Below are 16,395 nucleotides of genomic sequence, written 5' to 3'. Positions count from 1 at the left end.
GGCTCTCTTCTTAGTGCTTTTAAGAAAAAGGGCTACTTAACAAAAAAGTTTAATAATCAAGGGAGAAAACAAAATAGAACCTAGTCGCTTACAGAAAAAAGCTTTTCTATCACACGAGAATCGCTTGGCCACGGAAACGCTTGGCACCCGGGGCCCTCAAAGGTGGTACTTGTGCATATCTCCGTTCTGATATTCCCTGTCAGAGACTTGGCAATTTGGAATTTCCTCTCTTTGATCTTCTCTGGCTTAAAATCTCTCTACCTCATTGTGTCAAATTCATCTGTTGTCTCTACCGTTCTCCCAACTCCACTAATCACTTGGAGCTCTTTGACACTCCAGCTGGCTTACGTTTTCTAGTCACACCGAGCCAGCTGGTCGAGATGCTGAGGCTTTTGCAATTACTAATGACCTAGCACAGATTGTTCATTTGCCTACAAGAATACCGGACAATCCAAATCATACAGCCAATACGCTTAATCTTTTTCTCACAAACAACTCTTCTAAGTACACGGTCGAAGTGAGAGGTCCTTTAGGCACTTCAGATCACAACTTGGTGATTGTCTCTTCTCCAATAGAACCTTTATCTCATGGCTTTTCCCAACCACGTGTTGTTTGGCATTACAAGAATGCAAAATGGGATGACCTGCGAGACTTCTTTTCTTCTTTTCCTTGGTTGGATTACTGTTTCAAAACTTCTGATGTCAACGTTTGCTCAGATCCTGTCAGTGAAATTATTCTTGCAGGAATGGAATCCCTTATCCCACATTCCACTTTAAAATCTCGTCCTTTATCTAAACCTTGGTTTTCCAATAAATGTGCTAAGGCTGTCCAAGAGAAGAATGTTGCATATCGTAATTGGCTTGTTTCTAATTCTTCAGTTTCATTTTTTGCCTACACCAAAGCTCGCAACAGTTGTAAAGCAGTTATTAATCAGTCCAAACTAGAGTTTGAACAGGTTAAGAGTAGAAAACTTGCTTCTTGCCCTAATGGTAGCCGAGCATTCTGGTCTCTTTCCAAAGCTATTGGCCGCAACTTTTGCCCATCTTTGCTCCCACCTCTGTCCAAACCAGATGGTTCTGTTGCCACTTCAGCCAAGGATAAAGCTGACCTGCTAACATCCCATTTTTCTTCCAGCTCATGTATTAATGATCTTGGTAAAACACCTCCCACCATTCCCAACACGCTCCATTCAATGCCTCCTGTGGTCTTCCGTCAAAAGGATATCAGAAGGATTTTGATGACTCTTGATGCTAAGAACGCTCCAGGTCCTGATGGTATTTCTCCACTTGTTCTCAAAACCTGTGCTCCTGAACTTGCTCCTATTCTTTGCCGCCTTTTTTCACTTTCTTATTCCAAAGGTGTTTTTCCTTCTGCTTGGAAATTTGCTCATATCCAGCCAGTTCCTAAAAAGGGTGACAAATCCCTCCCATCCAATTATCATCCCACTGCAATTACTTCTACTCTTTCTAAAGTAATGGAGAAATCAATTAACCGCCAACTCTTAAACTACCTAGAAACATTCCGTCTGATCAACGATCACCAGTATGGATTCCGTCAGTGTCGATCCACTGGAGATATTCTGGCTTATGTTACCCATTTATGGACTAATTCAATGGAAAGGTTCGGTGAAACACAAGTAGTTGCTCTTGACATATCAAAGGTTTTTGATCGTGTTTGGCATAAAGGTCTTCTAAACAAGCTTCCATCTTATGGTTTGCCAACTGTTTTTAGTAATTGGTTATCCAGTTTTCTCTCTGATCGCTCATTGAGGGTGATGGTAGATAGCTCTCTGTCTTCTAACTTCTCCACTAATGCCGGTGTCCCCCAAGGTTCAGTTCGTTCCCCCACTCTTTTCCTCTTGTATATCAATGACCTTCTTCCATTGACTGGAAATCCTATCCATAGTTTTGCTGATGATAGCACATTGCATTCAACTTTCCATTTTGAGAAACCTTGTCCTGCTCAATCAGCTTCAACTTCACGAAAATCTGTTACCAATTCTTTAAATGCCGATCTTCAGGTAATTCTCCAGTGGGGCAAAGACAACTTAGTTGATTTCAAGCCTTCTAAAACTCAGTCTTGTCATATATCTCGCAAAAAGGATTCTTCTACTCCTATGCTTATCTTTAGTGACACTCCGATTTCTAGGCAAAATGATATATCTCTTTTGGGGATTACCCTGACTTCTAATCTCTCTTGGCACAAGCACATTACAAATATTGCTTCCTCTGCATCTAAAAAACTTGGTTTTCTCTTTCGCTCTCAGCGTTACTTTTCTTCCAAACAGCTGCTCACTCTGTATAAATCGCAAATTCGCCCTGCCATGGAATATTGTTCCCACATCTGGGGTGGTGCCCCCAAAACCTCTCTCAGGCTTCTTGATTCCATTCAGAAGAGCGCAGTTAGGTTGATCAATGATTCATCTCTAACAGAATCTCTCCACTCGCTTTCTCATAGACGCACTGTTTCTGCTGCATGCCTCTTCTACAGATACTTCCATGGGTACTGTTCTTCTGAATTGGCTTCTATAATTCCTGCTCTCTCTCTTTCAAAACAGTCCGAACACGTGCCGCCACTAGCCAACATCCATTTACTGTCCAACTTCAAACCCACAGAACCAACTTTTCATCTTCCTCATTTATTCATTCAACTGCCGTTTTCTGGAACAACCTTCCTTCATACGTATTTCCTGAAAATTACAATCTACAGAAGTTCAAGTCCAATGTCAACAAATATCTTCTTTCATCTTCTTAACCTGAAACCCAAGCATGGTACTAAGTACTATAGGTTCTAATACCTCTTGTGTTTGGGGTTCACATAAAAAAAAAAAAAAAAAAGTTTGTTTGCTTTCTGAGCAGGATCATCAACAGTCAAACCATCGATGTCAAGTGGACCAATCAGATTCATCCCCTTCCTTTTAGAGTTTATATAAGTAAAGAAATCCTTGCTGTTTTTCTTAGCATCTTTTGCCAAGGATTTCTCGTAATCTGCCTTTGCCTGCCTAACCTCCTTTGTGACCTGATTACAGACTAGCTTATATCTGCCATAAGCTTCTGAGTCGCTTGATAATTTATATTCATCCCATGCATTTTTCTTCTCTGTTACGAGTATCATTAGTTTATTAGATAACCATTTTGGCCTAAACTTTGAACAATATTTCTTAATAGGTATGAAACTTTTAGTAGCTTCCATGATTAATTCCTTGAATGCTTCCCACTTAAAATTTACTGTTGGTAACATCGTCAGTTGATCCCACTGTACAGAATTTAAAAACAGTCTGAGACCACTGTACTCACCCTTACGGAAGCAAAATCCCTTTCCTTTACCCCTGATGGTAATTAAATCTTTAAGTAAATCCCACATCAGTACACTGTGATCACTGCCACCCAGTGGTTCCTTTATCTACAAATTCTTAATACACGAATGATCACTGCTGATAACCAGATCAAGAATATTACTCTCTCTGGTTGCCTCTCAAACATGCTGCTGCAGAAAACAATCATCCAATAAATCCACAAAAGTCTGACTAGTGTGTGAGTGACCAAGCCACAAGTTCCAGTCAATATCTGGGAAGTTAAAATCCCCCATTATAAGACATTCCGATTTACTAGCCCACTCTACTTCTCTGTAAAATTGTTCATTGTACTCATTCGAATCAGTAGGCCTATAACACACTCCTACTCTTATTTTTGCTTTCGTAGTGCTTATGTTACACCCAACTGACTCAACAGTGCTCTGTTCATCTATATCAACTGGATGCACTTTGTTTTGATTTTATGTTTTTCTTAATTAACAGCATAACACCTCCTCCCTTTCTATCCTGTCTATCCTTTCTGTACACATTGTACTCCCCAAATTCCAGGTCACTATTCCTTATATCTGTGTGACACCACGTCTCTGCTATTCCAACAATATCAGCCTTTGATGTCTTGACCAACACTTCAAATTCATCAAATTTATTTACTATACTTCTAGCATTGGTATACATGCAAGCATACATGCTCCTATTCCTAGTTAACCTAACACATCCCATATACCCACCTATTTCAGGATGACTGCCTGAAACCCCCAATACCCCTCGCTCCAGGTTGCTGCTTATTCTAATAAAAGTTGTGCAAGAATCACCTTCACCTCTGCCTACGGCTACTGTTAATCTATTAGTCCTTGTATTCCCCCCCCCCCCAAGTTATCAGTTTTCCGACACACCTAACACTGCCTCAATAGCATCAGCAAATATTCTTGCACCCTTTCTATTTAAGTGTATCCCATCTCTGTAGAAGCAGTCTTTCCTGTTAACAAGTACAGTCCAGGCTGAAAAAAATTCTATCCCTTCAGCCTTGCACAATATTTCCAGGGTAGAATTGATCGACAAGGCTCTCATCATATACTCCTTCCTATCATGTCTGGGCAGAATTGCAGACACTTTCAAATTCAACCCTAACTCTCGGCTTTTGTTCAACAGTGACCTGTACTTGTTAAGTAATTCTGCTGGTCTCCTACTCTTAATATCATTAGTGCCAACGTGTACAACTATATCACCTTTTGTGTCCTTAAAAGATGATATCCATGGCAGTTGAAATTTAAATTGACAAATGCAAGGCACTGTATAAGGGTAACAGTAATCCCAGATTAACATACCAACTGTGTTGTACTACTCCAATCATAGCGGAAACTGAAAAAGATCTGGTGATAATTGTGCAGTCAAATATGGGGTTCTCTGAGTAGTGCAGACAGGAAGCCAGCACAGCCATGGGGTTTTGTTAATGATATACAGGAACTTTACTAGCAGGGATGATTATCTTTTTTCTACGAGGGAATGGTTAGGCTGCATCTTGAGTACTGTATACAGGTCTGGAGGCCTCATTTTAGGAAAAATGTGGATCTGCTAGAATGGTTGAAGAGAAAGACAATGAAATTGGTGAAGGGAAGAAAAGGGCTCTTACCAAGAAAGGCTTCAGTTCTGCAAACTGTAGCGTTTGGAGACTAGGCACCTGCGAGGAGATCTGATTGGGATGTTTAAGGATTGAGCTTTAATGGATTGAGCAAGCTCAATATTGATAGGATTCTTCCTCTGGCTGGGACCACACACAAGTGGACATAAAATTCAAATTGAGGAAGGATGGTTGCAGGATAGATGTAAGGAAGTTTGCCTTCAGCTAGTGTTGGGTTGATTGTTGAAACAAACTTCTATCTGTTGTTGGGGAAGTGGGTGTTTGAATAAATTCAAGGAAGAACTAGACAAATTTTTGGAGAGGATGGACAGTGAGGTGAGTAGTGTTTTTTTTTTTTTTTTTTTTTTTCCCCCTTTTGGCTAATGCTCTCTAAGCTTGCTTTCTTTCAAAATTTGCCACTACTAATACTGATACTAAATCAATTTTCAAGATAAGGTATATTTTTAATCCATTTTTACTTAAGTTATATTTAAAATTAAGTATGAACAAATTTAATATTATGTGCAAACAATAATTTCTTTTTGAATTTACTGAATATTAAAATTACGTCTTGGAGCACTAATCAAACATAGTAAATTCTCGCAATCAAAGGCCTTAAAAGCCATGAATGCATCATATTTAAAATTAAGTTATTTTGGCTCCTTTTTTAGTTACTTCTCTCAGCAATGCCAGGTTATATGTAAATGAATACTATCCTATTTCTAATTTTCATGAAATTAATTTTGCAAAAACTAGTCTATCACAGTAGAATACCCCACTGTTTGTTTTAGTATACTGAAAATTCTAGTTCATCTAATAACAGTATGAAAACAAGAAAAAGCCTCTCTCTCCAGATTAAAGTAGATGTCCTTCATCATTTTGAGGTTGGAGAGTAAGTTGTAGATATGCAGAACAGTTGATTTGCCATGAAGTGCAAAAACAATTCTTGTTAAGGAACAATATTAGAGAATACTCTTATCTCTGTAGCTGCAGACCAGATCACATACAAATAGCATCAAGAAGACCGGCAAAGTTACATGTGGAAATCTGCTGCTGTTGCTATAATAGCAATTCTAACCAGCTTGAAAAGTCATCAAGAAAAGGGTGAGTTCTCTCTCTTAAACAGGCCTTAAATGATGATGAGACTGGCCTGCTTCAGGAACATCTGTCAGCAAGGACCTACAATTCCAAAGAAAAATTTCCACTTGGATTTAAGTGCCCAACTGATCAGCATAACTGCTGAGGGTGATTCTAAGTTAGCATACCAATCAGAGAACCAATGTGCTATGAAAAGCTTCACTCTGATATGGAATGCTAACAAAGAGATTTGGGTAATGAATGCTTAATTCCCAGAACTTGTTACCAGTGTTGTTGGTCCAGCATCAAAAGAATACTGTGTGAGAAAAAAAAAACTTGCATTCAAAAGTACTCCTGATTTTAGATAACACTTCCAAGAATACTGTAAATCTTAATGACCATGCTAGGACATAAAGTTTGTTCAAGACAACATAAATTTTCTTGCTCCAACCCATGGACAAGGGAATGATTTCTGTACTCAAGGATTGCTACTACTTCATATCTGACTGCACAATTACTCCCAGGTCTTTTTCATTTTCTACACTTAAGGTGGTAGAAAATGAAAAAGACCTGGGAGTAATTGTGCAGTCAGATATGAAGTTTTCTGACCATTGAGTGCTGCGTACAGGTCTGGAGGCCTCATTTTAGGAAGGATGTAGATTTGCTTGGGCATGTACAGAGAAGGTAACAAGATTGGTGAGGGGAATGAGGGGAGCCTCTTACCAAGAGAGGCTTAAGTTCTGCAAATTGCAGTGGCTGGAGACTAGGCACCTGCGCAGTGATCTGATTGAGGTGTATAAGACCTTGAATGGGTTGAGCACGCTGAATTCTGATGGGATCCTTCCACTTGTTCAGATTACAAACCTAAGGGGGCATAAATTCAAATTAAGAAAAGACAGATGTAGAATAGATGTGCAGAAATTTGCCTTTAGCCAGTGGGTGGTTAATTGCTGGAACAAACTTCCATCTGTCGTTGTGGAAGTTGATAGGTTAAACAAAATTAAGGAGGAACTAGACAGGCATTTGGAGGGAATGGTGTTTTTTTTTTTTTTTTTTTGGCTGATGCTGCATAAGCTCATACACTTGCTTTCTTGCATCACATGCCACTACTACTACTACATGAGTTAAATTACAGTGATTAAATTGCAGTGATTAACTTATGTTAAGTTAACATAAGTTAATCACTGCAACAGATAACACACACACCAGCATACCATCTAGCAGTTTTTGAAGTCATATAACATCTCCAATGCTGCAATATCACAGTGGTCAGAGGTAATACTAACATATATGAAAATAATATCATGAACATAGAATGTGTCCACAACTTTAGTGGCTTCAGGACCAATGCTAATAACACCTTACAGTTTTTCTTTCAAGCGATTGCAGTGGTGACTTTTGAGGCTGAACTAGAAAGTATAGAAAATAAAGAGTTGGGTGAGCTAGTATTTGTATTACTATTAGCAAAATGATACAAGCTCATACAACGTGAGCAAAAAAAAAATTCATCTTCCCATCCCTTCTAATAATTTATTCAATACAAGGTGGAAAGTTTATTCCAACAATCAATTGCTTACTTTTTTCTAATTTGAATTTATATCCCCATATCTGTATCAGAAAAAGTAAGAATACTATCAGAATTTAGTTTACAACCCATTCAAAGGTCACCTTGTATTCCATTCAACAGCCTCCTAGTTTCTAGACATAGTAATTTATAGAATTCAAGTCTTTCCTGATAACAGTAACGCTCTGTGCTCTTGACTAGTCTTGTTTCCCTTCTCTATACCCATCCCAACAGATCCACATCCTTCCTAAAATTGTGCTTCCATACATGTATGCATTACTCAAAATGCAGCCTAACTATTGCCTTTCAAATGGGATAATCATCTCTTTGTTCCTGCTGGAATAATTCCTGAATATTGCCGACTGAATTCCATGAGCTGTCCTAGCAGCTAGCATGCACTGCTCAGAGAACTTCATACAGGACTGTACAATTATCCCTAGGTCTATTTAATTCTCCATTAACTTGAGTGTGGTACCAACCAACAAATTAGTATATTATTATGAGATTATTGCCACAAATGTAGTATCTTACATTTGTTAATGCTAAACCTCAATTGCCACTTTTCAACTCATCTGTCTTATTTATCCAGATCTTTTGTTGGAGTAGCATACCTTAATTACTGTCATTAACTACCCTACTCACCTCTGTACCATCAGAACAAGCTTAGACATTAAACCTGATATTGCCTTCATCAATATCATTAATAAATATTGAAAAAGGGGAATCCAATGAACCCTGAGGAACTCCACTAATACCATTAGGCCAGAAAGAGCAGTTTGTTAGTAACATCTCTGTCTCCTGTTGCAATCCCTATATCCATAACAGTAACAAATCCCCTTAACAAATTCATGGTGATTGCTATATAACTGCATTCCAGTCAAGGTGATCCTGCCTTCTTCTTTAACCATTGATTCCATTGCTTTCCCTGACAAAGAAGTCCAGTGTATAGGTCTGAAACTTACTCACTTCGCCCTTTGGTCTTCCTTTGTGCAGGGGAGAGCAATTTGCACATCTCTAGTCTTTACGGATATCCCCTGAATTTAAGGATGTACTCATAATTATAGATAATGGTTTGCTTAACTGTTTCACTGCTTCTTTTAATACAGCAAGAATCAATTTTACCTCTGTTTATATTATATTTGCCATTAAACTATTATTTTGTGCACTTTTACCTTGCATAAGAATCTTCAGAGAGGATGAGTAGACTGTAATATGTTGTCTGCATTCTTTATTTTTTAATGATATTTTATCTGTAGCAAATCTTCATATGGAATTAATATTAGTGTTAGCAGTGTCAAATAACAAAAGGAAGCAAGCTTATACAGTAATTCATTCAATATTCATTTCCACAATAAGATTGAATCATATTCCAACAATCAATTACTCTCTAACTAAAAGCAACTTTTCTAACATCTATCCTGCAATTCTCCCAACTAATCTTGTTACTCTTGCTCTTTGTACACCCATTCCAAAAGATCTACATACTTCCTAAAATAAGGCTTATGGACCTCTATGCAGTACTCAAGGTGCAGCCTAACTATTGCCTTATAAAATAGGATAATCATTTTTCAATTTAAATCTATGTCCCCTTATGTGTGTGTCAAAGAATAAGGATGCCAACAGCATTTAATTTGCTCAATCCATTTAAGGTCATAGGCACTTCAATCAGCTATCCTCACAAGTACTTCCAGATGCTGCATATTGCAGAAACTGAAGACTCTCTTGGTAAGAATACCTTTTATGCCCCCCAACTAATCTTGTTGCTCTTGCTCTCCTATGCGCCCATTCCAACAGATCTACATCCTTCCTAAAATAAGGCTTATGGACCTCTATGCAGTATTCAAGGTGGCTAACTATTGTCTAATAAATTAGGATAATCACATCCTTGTCCCGTCAGCCAAAATTGCTGTATGTCATTAACAGAACTGCATGAGCTGACCTAACAGCCTGTCTGCAGCACTTCTCAGAAAACTTCAAGTTATATTTATACAATTATACATACTCCTATTGCAATGAGCTAAAGTGGACAGTACTGTTGTACAAACCCTTCATAGCCAGAAGAAGGCCAGGGGGGTTAACATAAATATTGTTAACCTCTGGTCTTCTTTTGGTCATGAAGGGCTCATATAACAATGCTCTTCAAATTTTATGTTTTGATTATAACAATCAAAACATACAAATAAAGTAAAAGTTAAGAAATGCACAATTCAAAAATGTAAACTACAAGTTTCAAAGAGTCACCTGTATCATATTTTAGATTATAAGGATTAGAGTCAGAACAGAATGAAGAATTGTTTTACGATACATTTTATCAGCAGCGAATTTCTTAGGACTGTAGTCTAGTTCAGAAAGATGGAGAGAAGATGTTTTGATATGAACCTGTACATTATGCAGAGTTTGTTGCTGTGATGGATAAGTTCAGGTAGTGGCACCCGCAAATGAACACCACTCCCAGATGTTTGGTTTGAAGATGACACCGATAAGAATTTTCATTGTGAAGATGATTGTTTCCTTCTGACTGGTAATCTATTCAGGAAAAGCTTCTCGGCCATAAGCCATTATCTCTAGGTCTTTCTCGTTCTCTGTTTCCATACAGGCGTTAATCTTTTTTAAGATTACAAATTACTGGAGCGATATGTTGCACATTTGAAAACTGTTTCAGCAGTTAATTTGTATACAATAAATTTATGTCATTTTAGAAGTGGGAATGAAGATGATCCATGGAAAAAACCAAAACAGACAGCAGAGCTTTTTTCATTACCTTTTACATGATATACGGTTAAAAAGTTATTTAAAAGGTATTTTTAAAATTCTTTATGGACATTCCCGAAGGTCAAGGACCAATTATAATTTTTTCTATTTATGTCAACAGGGCAATAAACATTGCCACAGTCTGCCACAGGGAGTTGCACAATGAGAAGAAACTGCCTAAGGAGTCGAACTTCACATGACAGAAAAAGCAACTGAAACAAATTAAGATTCAGTTGATCTTATAAAAACACCTTAGAAAACTGCAAATGCACCACCTAAGAAATCATCAGAAAAGATAATGGTTCATACACATTGTATTCCCAGGCTTACAATTACATCGTCCAATGATGACTACAGGTGATCCCATTCAATTTCTTGCTGGCCTATGGATGATGCACAACTGAACAATAAGACACACAATTCAGTGTCACTGTCTACCACCATTTATCTCATCTACCTTCTGCCATTTACCTCACCTACCTTAACTCATTTAGGCCTATCACCCACCATTAAATGTGAAGAATTTCATAATTTTGTTTCTATATCACTTTACATTAAATATTAATATTTCTCACAAATTATATCTACATTTACTTTCCTTAATCACAATATTAATTTACTCACAGAATTAAATTTTTCATTTGTTAAATATCTAAGCTGTTGAGCCTTATGAAAATATTTGATTAGGCCTGCACCATCAAAATTGATAAATTAACCAATTACATGCCTGAAAATTTGATATTGTTTTCTAGGAATGCAACTCCAATGCTAACTAATTATTGGCAGTACATTTTATACGTATTTAATACCTATTTCTCCTAGAATGGAGACTAGATTTTACTTATCATTTGAAGTACAAAGATGTTTAAAATTGTTATATTTTTCTAATGTATCAACTGTATTATTATTATATACAGTTATAAAATGTAAAGTTTTAATATTTAATGACAGCTGATATATATTTAAACAAATTTGTATATTTTGATAATCATGTTATTAAAAGTTAATCACAATTAAGTTTAAAATATGTTTTATTTAAATAGCACATTTTTAACATATTTTAATATAATAAAAATTATTTAAAGTTAGCCACATTGATTAGCAAAGTTATGAATAAAAGACACATACTATTCACCAGAGGAACAAGATAACGAAGTCCTTCACTGTACAAATGAACTGCCTTAACAAATCTTCCATTACTGTCTTCAACAACTGCCTGCTGGATTTGTGCAACCTAAATTCATATCCAAAATGCTACTTATTATTTATTTAACTGTTGTATTAAAATGGTACAGTTAACACAGTAAAAAAGATAACACAGTACAGATAAAAAAACAAATTATTAAAGTTTTTAAATTTCTCCATAGTTGGAAAGATGACAGTGCCTTGTGCTTCTGCAGATAAAGGATTAGCAAACACAATATGTCAATACTATATTTTATTCTCAAAAAACAGGATCAATTATGTAAAAAATTAAAAAACTACAATTTTATGATAAAACTCAATTGAATTAAGACAATTCTTATTATTTATGCAAATGGTTTTGTAATGTTTTGAATTGTGATGAAGATAAATAATCTTCCATATATCTTTTTATGGTGTGGAATCTCAATTCCCAATGTGAAACTACAGTGGAACCGTCTGATGATGTTGCCAGCAGCAAATGCTAAATGCTAAATGGAAAGATTCAGAGAAATAATCATAGAATCTACTAGGCTTTTTCATACCAACTAAGAAATACCATTCTGGGCTTAGACATAAAGGGATGGCAGATGAACTGATGAGACTTGTGGCTGAAAAGAAAAATTTATGGGAAGCATAAAAATTATCTCATGATACAGAAGCCTATTGTAGATATAAACTAGTCTATAATCAAGTCACAAAGGAAGTGAGGCAAGCTAAGGCAAATTATGAGAAGTCTCTGGCAAAGAAAGCTAAGAAATGCAGCAAAGGCTTCTTTACTTAGGTATATTAATAGTAGAAGGAAGAGGTTGAATCACATAGTTGATGATGGTTTAACTGTTGGTGATGCTGCCCAGGTTGCTTACAAACTGAACAGGTATTTTGCATCTACATTTGTGCATGAGAAGTTCTTTATTGAGGGGAAATACAGAAGTGCATCAGAATCTAACAGGGAGCTAAACGATTATGTGAAAACTGAGAGGAAAGTGGAACAGAAATCATTGAACCTCAACATAAAAAAGTGACCTTGGGGTTCATAGGATCTATCCAATGATATTAAGGGAGGCAGTAAAGGAGATAAGCAAACCTTAGATATAATTATGAGACCATGTTTGGATTCAGAAGAACACCCTATGGACTGGATATGTGCAAATGTATCACCAACTGACATAGGACAATCAAAGAGTAACATACCAGGGGCTCACATCTGGTGAGTATGGGCTTGGCACACCCAGAGTCCTGAGCTGGATATCATCATTCTTCTCTTTTTTGGTGATTCCCTATTCCCTCCTACTTCTGACTCTCTCTCTCTCTCTCTCTCTCTCTCTCTCTCTCTCTCTCTCTCTCTCTCTCTCTCTCTCTCTCTCAGGGTAACTCCATTTTTTTTTTTTTTTTTTGGCTGGTGCAGCGTAAGCCTCAGGCTTCCTTGCACCACTTAGATGATAATAATAATAATGAGTAATTACAGACCTATTAGATTAACTTCTGTTCAAAGAGAAAAAAATGGAGTCTGGTTAAAGTAATGCACTTATATTGCAGTCACAGCATGGATTTGGTAAGACAATCTTGTCTGACCAATTTGATTGGATATTATAAAGCAGTAACAAATGAACTGGAGGCAAAAAATTATTTTGATATTAGATACTTGGATATCAGCAAAGCTTTTGATACTGCTGTACAAATTGGAACAGTGTGGCATTAAGGGCAAGTTACTGATCTGGATAAAGGTGTGTGTGTGTGTGTGTGTGTGTGTGTGTGTGTGTGTGTGTGTGTGTGTGTGTGTGTGTGTGTGTAAGCTCGATATTGTAATATATATATATTTAATAACAAACTTCATAGCACAAAGGTGCCCAGTGTACTGCATTAGGTATATAACTTTAGTGTAGTACTTTTCATTATATTGAATTTTAAGGATATCATGCCTCAGACCAGAACAGGAAAACAAAGGGCTCAAGATAGTGAGAGTGCTGTGGCTTGGGGTACAACTGAGGAGGGGGGGGGGGTTGTCCTCTAAATCATGGCCGCATGAAATGCACTACTTGCTTAATGTTAATGGACTAACTGGAACGGGGCATGATATTGTCAAGAAGTGCCTAAGAAGTGGGGGATGTCTTTGCATGTGCGCTCGATGGATATTAGGTGCCAAGGATATTAGGTGCCAAGTCAGTGTTGTTATGAACCTTCGAAATGTTATGTATGCCCTTGAAAGATTCAAATTGGGCCCATCAAGCTTTCAGCTGCCCATATCAATGACAGAGTGTACTTGATCATCAAGCAACACATAGGCAACCCTCAAACCAGAATGCACTGGTCCCCGATGGTGATTCTATGGCAGACATACCTGTCCCTATTCCATCTACCCTTTTTGGATAGATTGAATAGGGACAGAGTATTTCTGCCAGGGGCAAAAGTCATGATGTTATAGAGCAAATATGATATTTTAAGGGTGATACTGAGTACACACTGGCACTAATGACATTAAGAGTAGGAGATCTAAAGATTTACTTAATAAGTATAGGGAATGTTGAAAAAAAAAAAAAGTGTGAGTTAAGGTTAAATTTGAAAGTGTCTGCAATTTTGCCCAGACACTAGGGGCCAAATTGCAATAGGATGAGGTATATAATGAGAGCCTTGTCAATCAGTTTGGCCCTGGAAAGACTGTACAAGGCTCGTGGAGTAGAATTTTTCTCGGCTTGGTCTGTACTTGTTAACAGAAGAGATTGTTTCTACAGGGGTGAGATGCACTTAAATAGAAAAAGTGCAAGAAAGTGCAAGAAAAAGTGCTGATGCTATTCAGCACTTTTTGGAAGTGCTGAATAGCATCAACTAGTAATTGAGGAAGTAATACTCTTGATCTGATTATCAGCAATGATTATTCATACATTAAGAATTTACAGATAAAGGAACCACTAGGTGGCAGTGAACACAGTGTATTGATGTGGGACTTCCTAAAAGATTTATCTACTATCAGGGGTAAATGGAAAGGATTTTGCTTTCATAAAGATGATTACAGTGGTCTCAGACAGTTTTTAAATTCTATACAGTGAGACTAATGTATGATGTTACCAACAGCAACCAAATTCTAAATGGGAAACATTCAACATAAGAGCATCACTGGACTAAGGGGGAGGTCTCTACGGACTGGAGACAGGCAAATGTATCTCCAATTCACAAAGGGGTATCAAAGGGTGATACGAGTAATTACAGACCTGTTAGTTTAAGTTCTGTTGCAGGGAAAATAATGGAGTCACTGGTTAAAGAAGAATTGCAGAATCATCTATACAAGACCACAGTAATAATTCAGATACAGAATTTGTTTGTTAAGGGGAAATCTTGTCTGACCAATTTGATTGGTCAGACAAGATTTGTCACAAAGGAACTGGATGCAAAAAATAATTTTGATATCATGAATTTCAGGAAACCTTTTGATACTGTCGCACATGGAAGACTACTGTACAAATTGAAGCAGTACAGCATTAAGAGCAAGTTGCTATAATGGATAAAAGGATGGTTGAGTGGGAGAAGACAGAGAGTGGTAATCAAAGAACACACACATTAGTGCACTTCGTGGACTAATGTTATTAGTGGTGTCCCCCAAGGTTCAGTGTTGGGCCCATTGCTGTTATGTATATTTATCAGTGATATTGATGAAGGTATATCAAGCTTAATGTCGAAGTTTGTATATGATATAAAGGTTGGAAGGGTTGTTAAAGTCAGTAATGACAGTATGCTACTGTAACAGGATCTGGAAAAGTTCAGCAGATAGGCTGAGTAGTGGCAACTGAAGTTAACATTGACACATGCAAAGTACTGCATATAGGTAGCAGTAATCCTAGAGAAATGTACCAACTGTGTGGTGTTACACTAAGGGAAGTGGAGAATGAAAGAGACCAGGGGGGTAACTATGCAGTCAGAGATGAAGTTTTCTGAGGAGTGCAGACAGGCAGCCAGAGCAGGTGTCAATGATATACAGGAATTTTGCTAGCAGGGATAAGGAGGTGATTATCCCCTTGTATAAGGCAATGGTCAGGCCACACCTTGAGTACTGCACACAGGTCCGGAAGCCTCATTTTAGGAAATATGGAGAATTGATGGAAAAAGGAAAGAGAAGGGTAACAAGACTGATGGGGGAACAAAGGGTGCTCTTACAAAGAAAGGCTAAAGTTCTGAAAATTGCAGCATCTGGAGACTAGGCACCTGCAAGGAGATCTGATTGAGGTGTATAAGGCCTTCAATGGATTGAGCAGGCTCACTGCTGATGGGATTCTTCCTCTTGCTCAGATTACAAACCTGAGTGGGCATAAACTGAAATTGAGGAAATAGTTGTCAAATAGATGTGCAGAAACTTGCCTTTAACCAACTTTAACTAATGGGTAATTGATTGCTGGAACAAACTTCCATCTGTCTTTATGGAAGTTGACAGCTTAAATAAATTCAAGGAAGAAGTTAACAACCTTTTGGAGTGAATGTATGGGTGAAATGGGAAGGTTTTTTTTTTTTTTTTTTTGGCTGATGCTGTATAAGCTTGCTTTCTTGCATCATATGCCTCTATTATTGCTAATGCACCAAACTACCTTTGTTATTTGGTTTTTTTTTTTAGGAGCATTAGCTGTTTGTTTGTTTGTTTGTTTGTTATTTGGTTTTTAGGAGCATTAGCAACTAAGGCCATATGGCTCCGGGATATGCGTTGGTCATTCCCTGACCTTTCCGCATCCTCCGTATTTGGTGGTTACGGGCCCGAACCCCGGCCTAATCAACAAGCGTGTGCTACGCACTGCTGCTCCTTCCCACTTGGCTATGGAGGCGCCTACCAAACTACAGGGGGTTATACTAATAACATTAGTTCACAAGGAGTGGTGTCCATTGATTACCACTGTCTTCTCTCTCAAC

General features: G+C 37.5%; 1 protein-coding gene across 4 annotated transcripts in view; it reads right to left on the bottom strand.

Moving 5' to 3' along the window:
• Positions 1 to 16,395, bottom strand: part of LOC150086975 (serine/threonine-protein kinase ULK3-like) — a 322,244-nt gene that overhangs the window by 133,350 nt on the left and 172,499 nt on the right. For all 4 annotated transcript variants that reach the window (XM_090371719.1, XM_090371720.1, XM_090371718.1 and 1 more), the window contains one exon: positions 11,452 to 11,557. In XM_090371719.1, the coding sequence (XP_090227845.1) occupies positions 11,452 to 11,557 (106 nt within the window). The remainder of the gene's footprint in view (positions 1 to 11,451; positions 11,558 to 16,395) is intronic.

This window comes from Mastigoproctus giganteus, chromosome 4 (assembly GCF_048544385.1).
Source record: "Mastigoproctus giganteus isolate SK-2022 chromosome 4, ASM4854438v1, whole genome shotgun sequence".
Classification (NCBI taxonomy): domain Eukaryota; kingdom Metazoa; phylum Arthropoda; class Arachnida; order Uropygi; family Thelyphonidae; genus Mastigoproctus; species Mastigoproctus giganteus.
The sequence above is the reverse complement of the archived record's forward strand: the minus strand, read 5'-3'. Positions and strand labels throughout refer to the sequence as shown.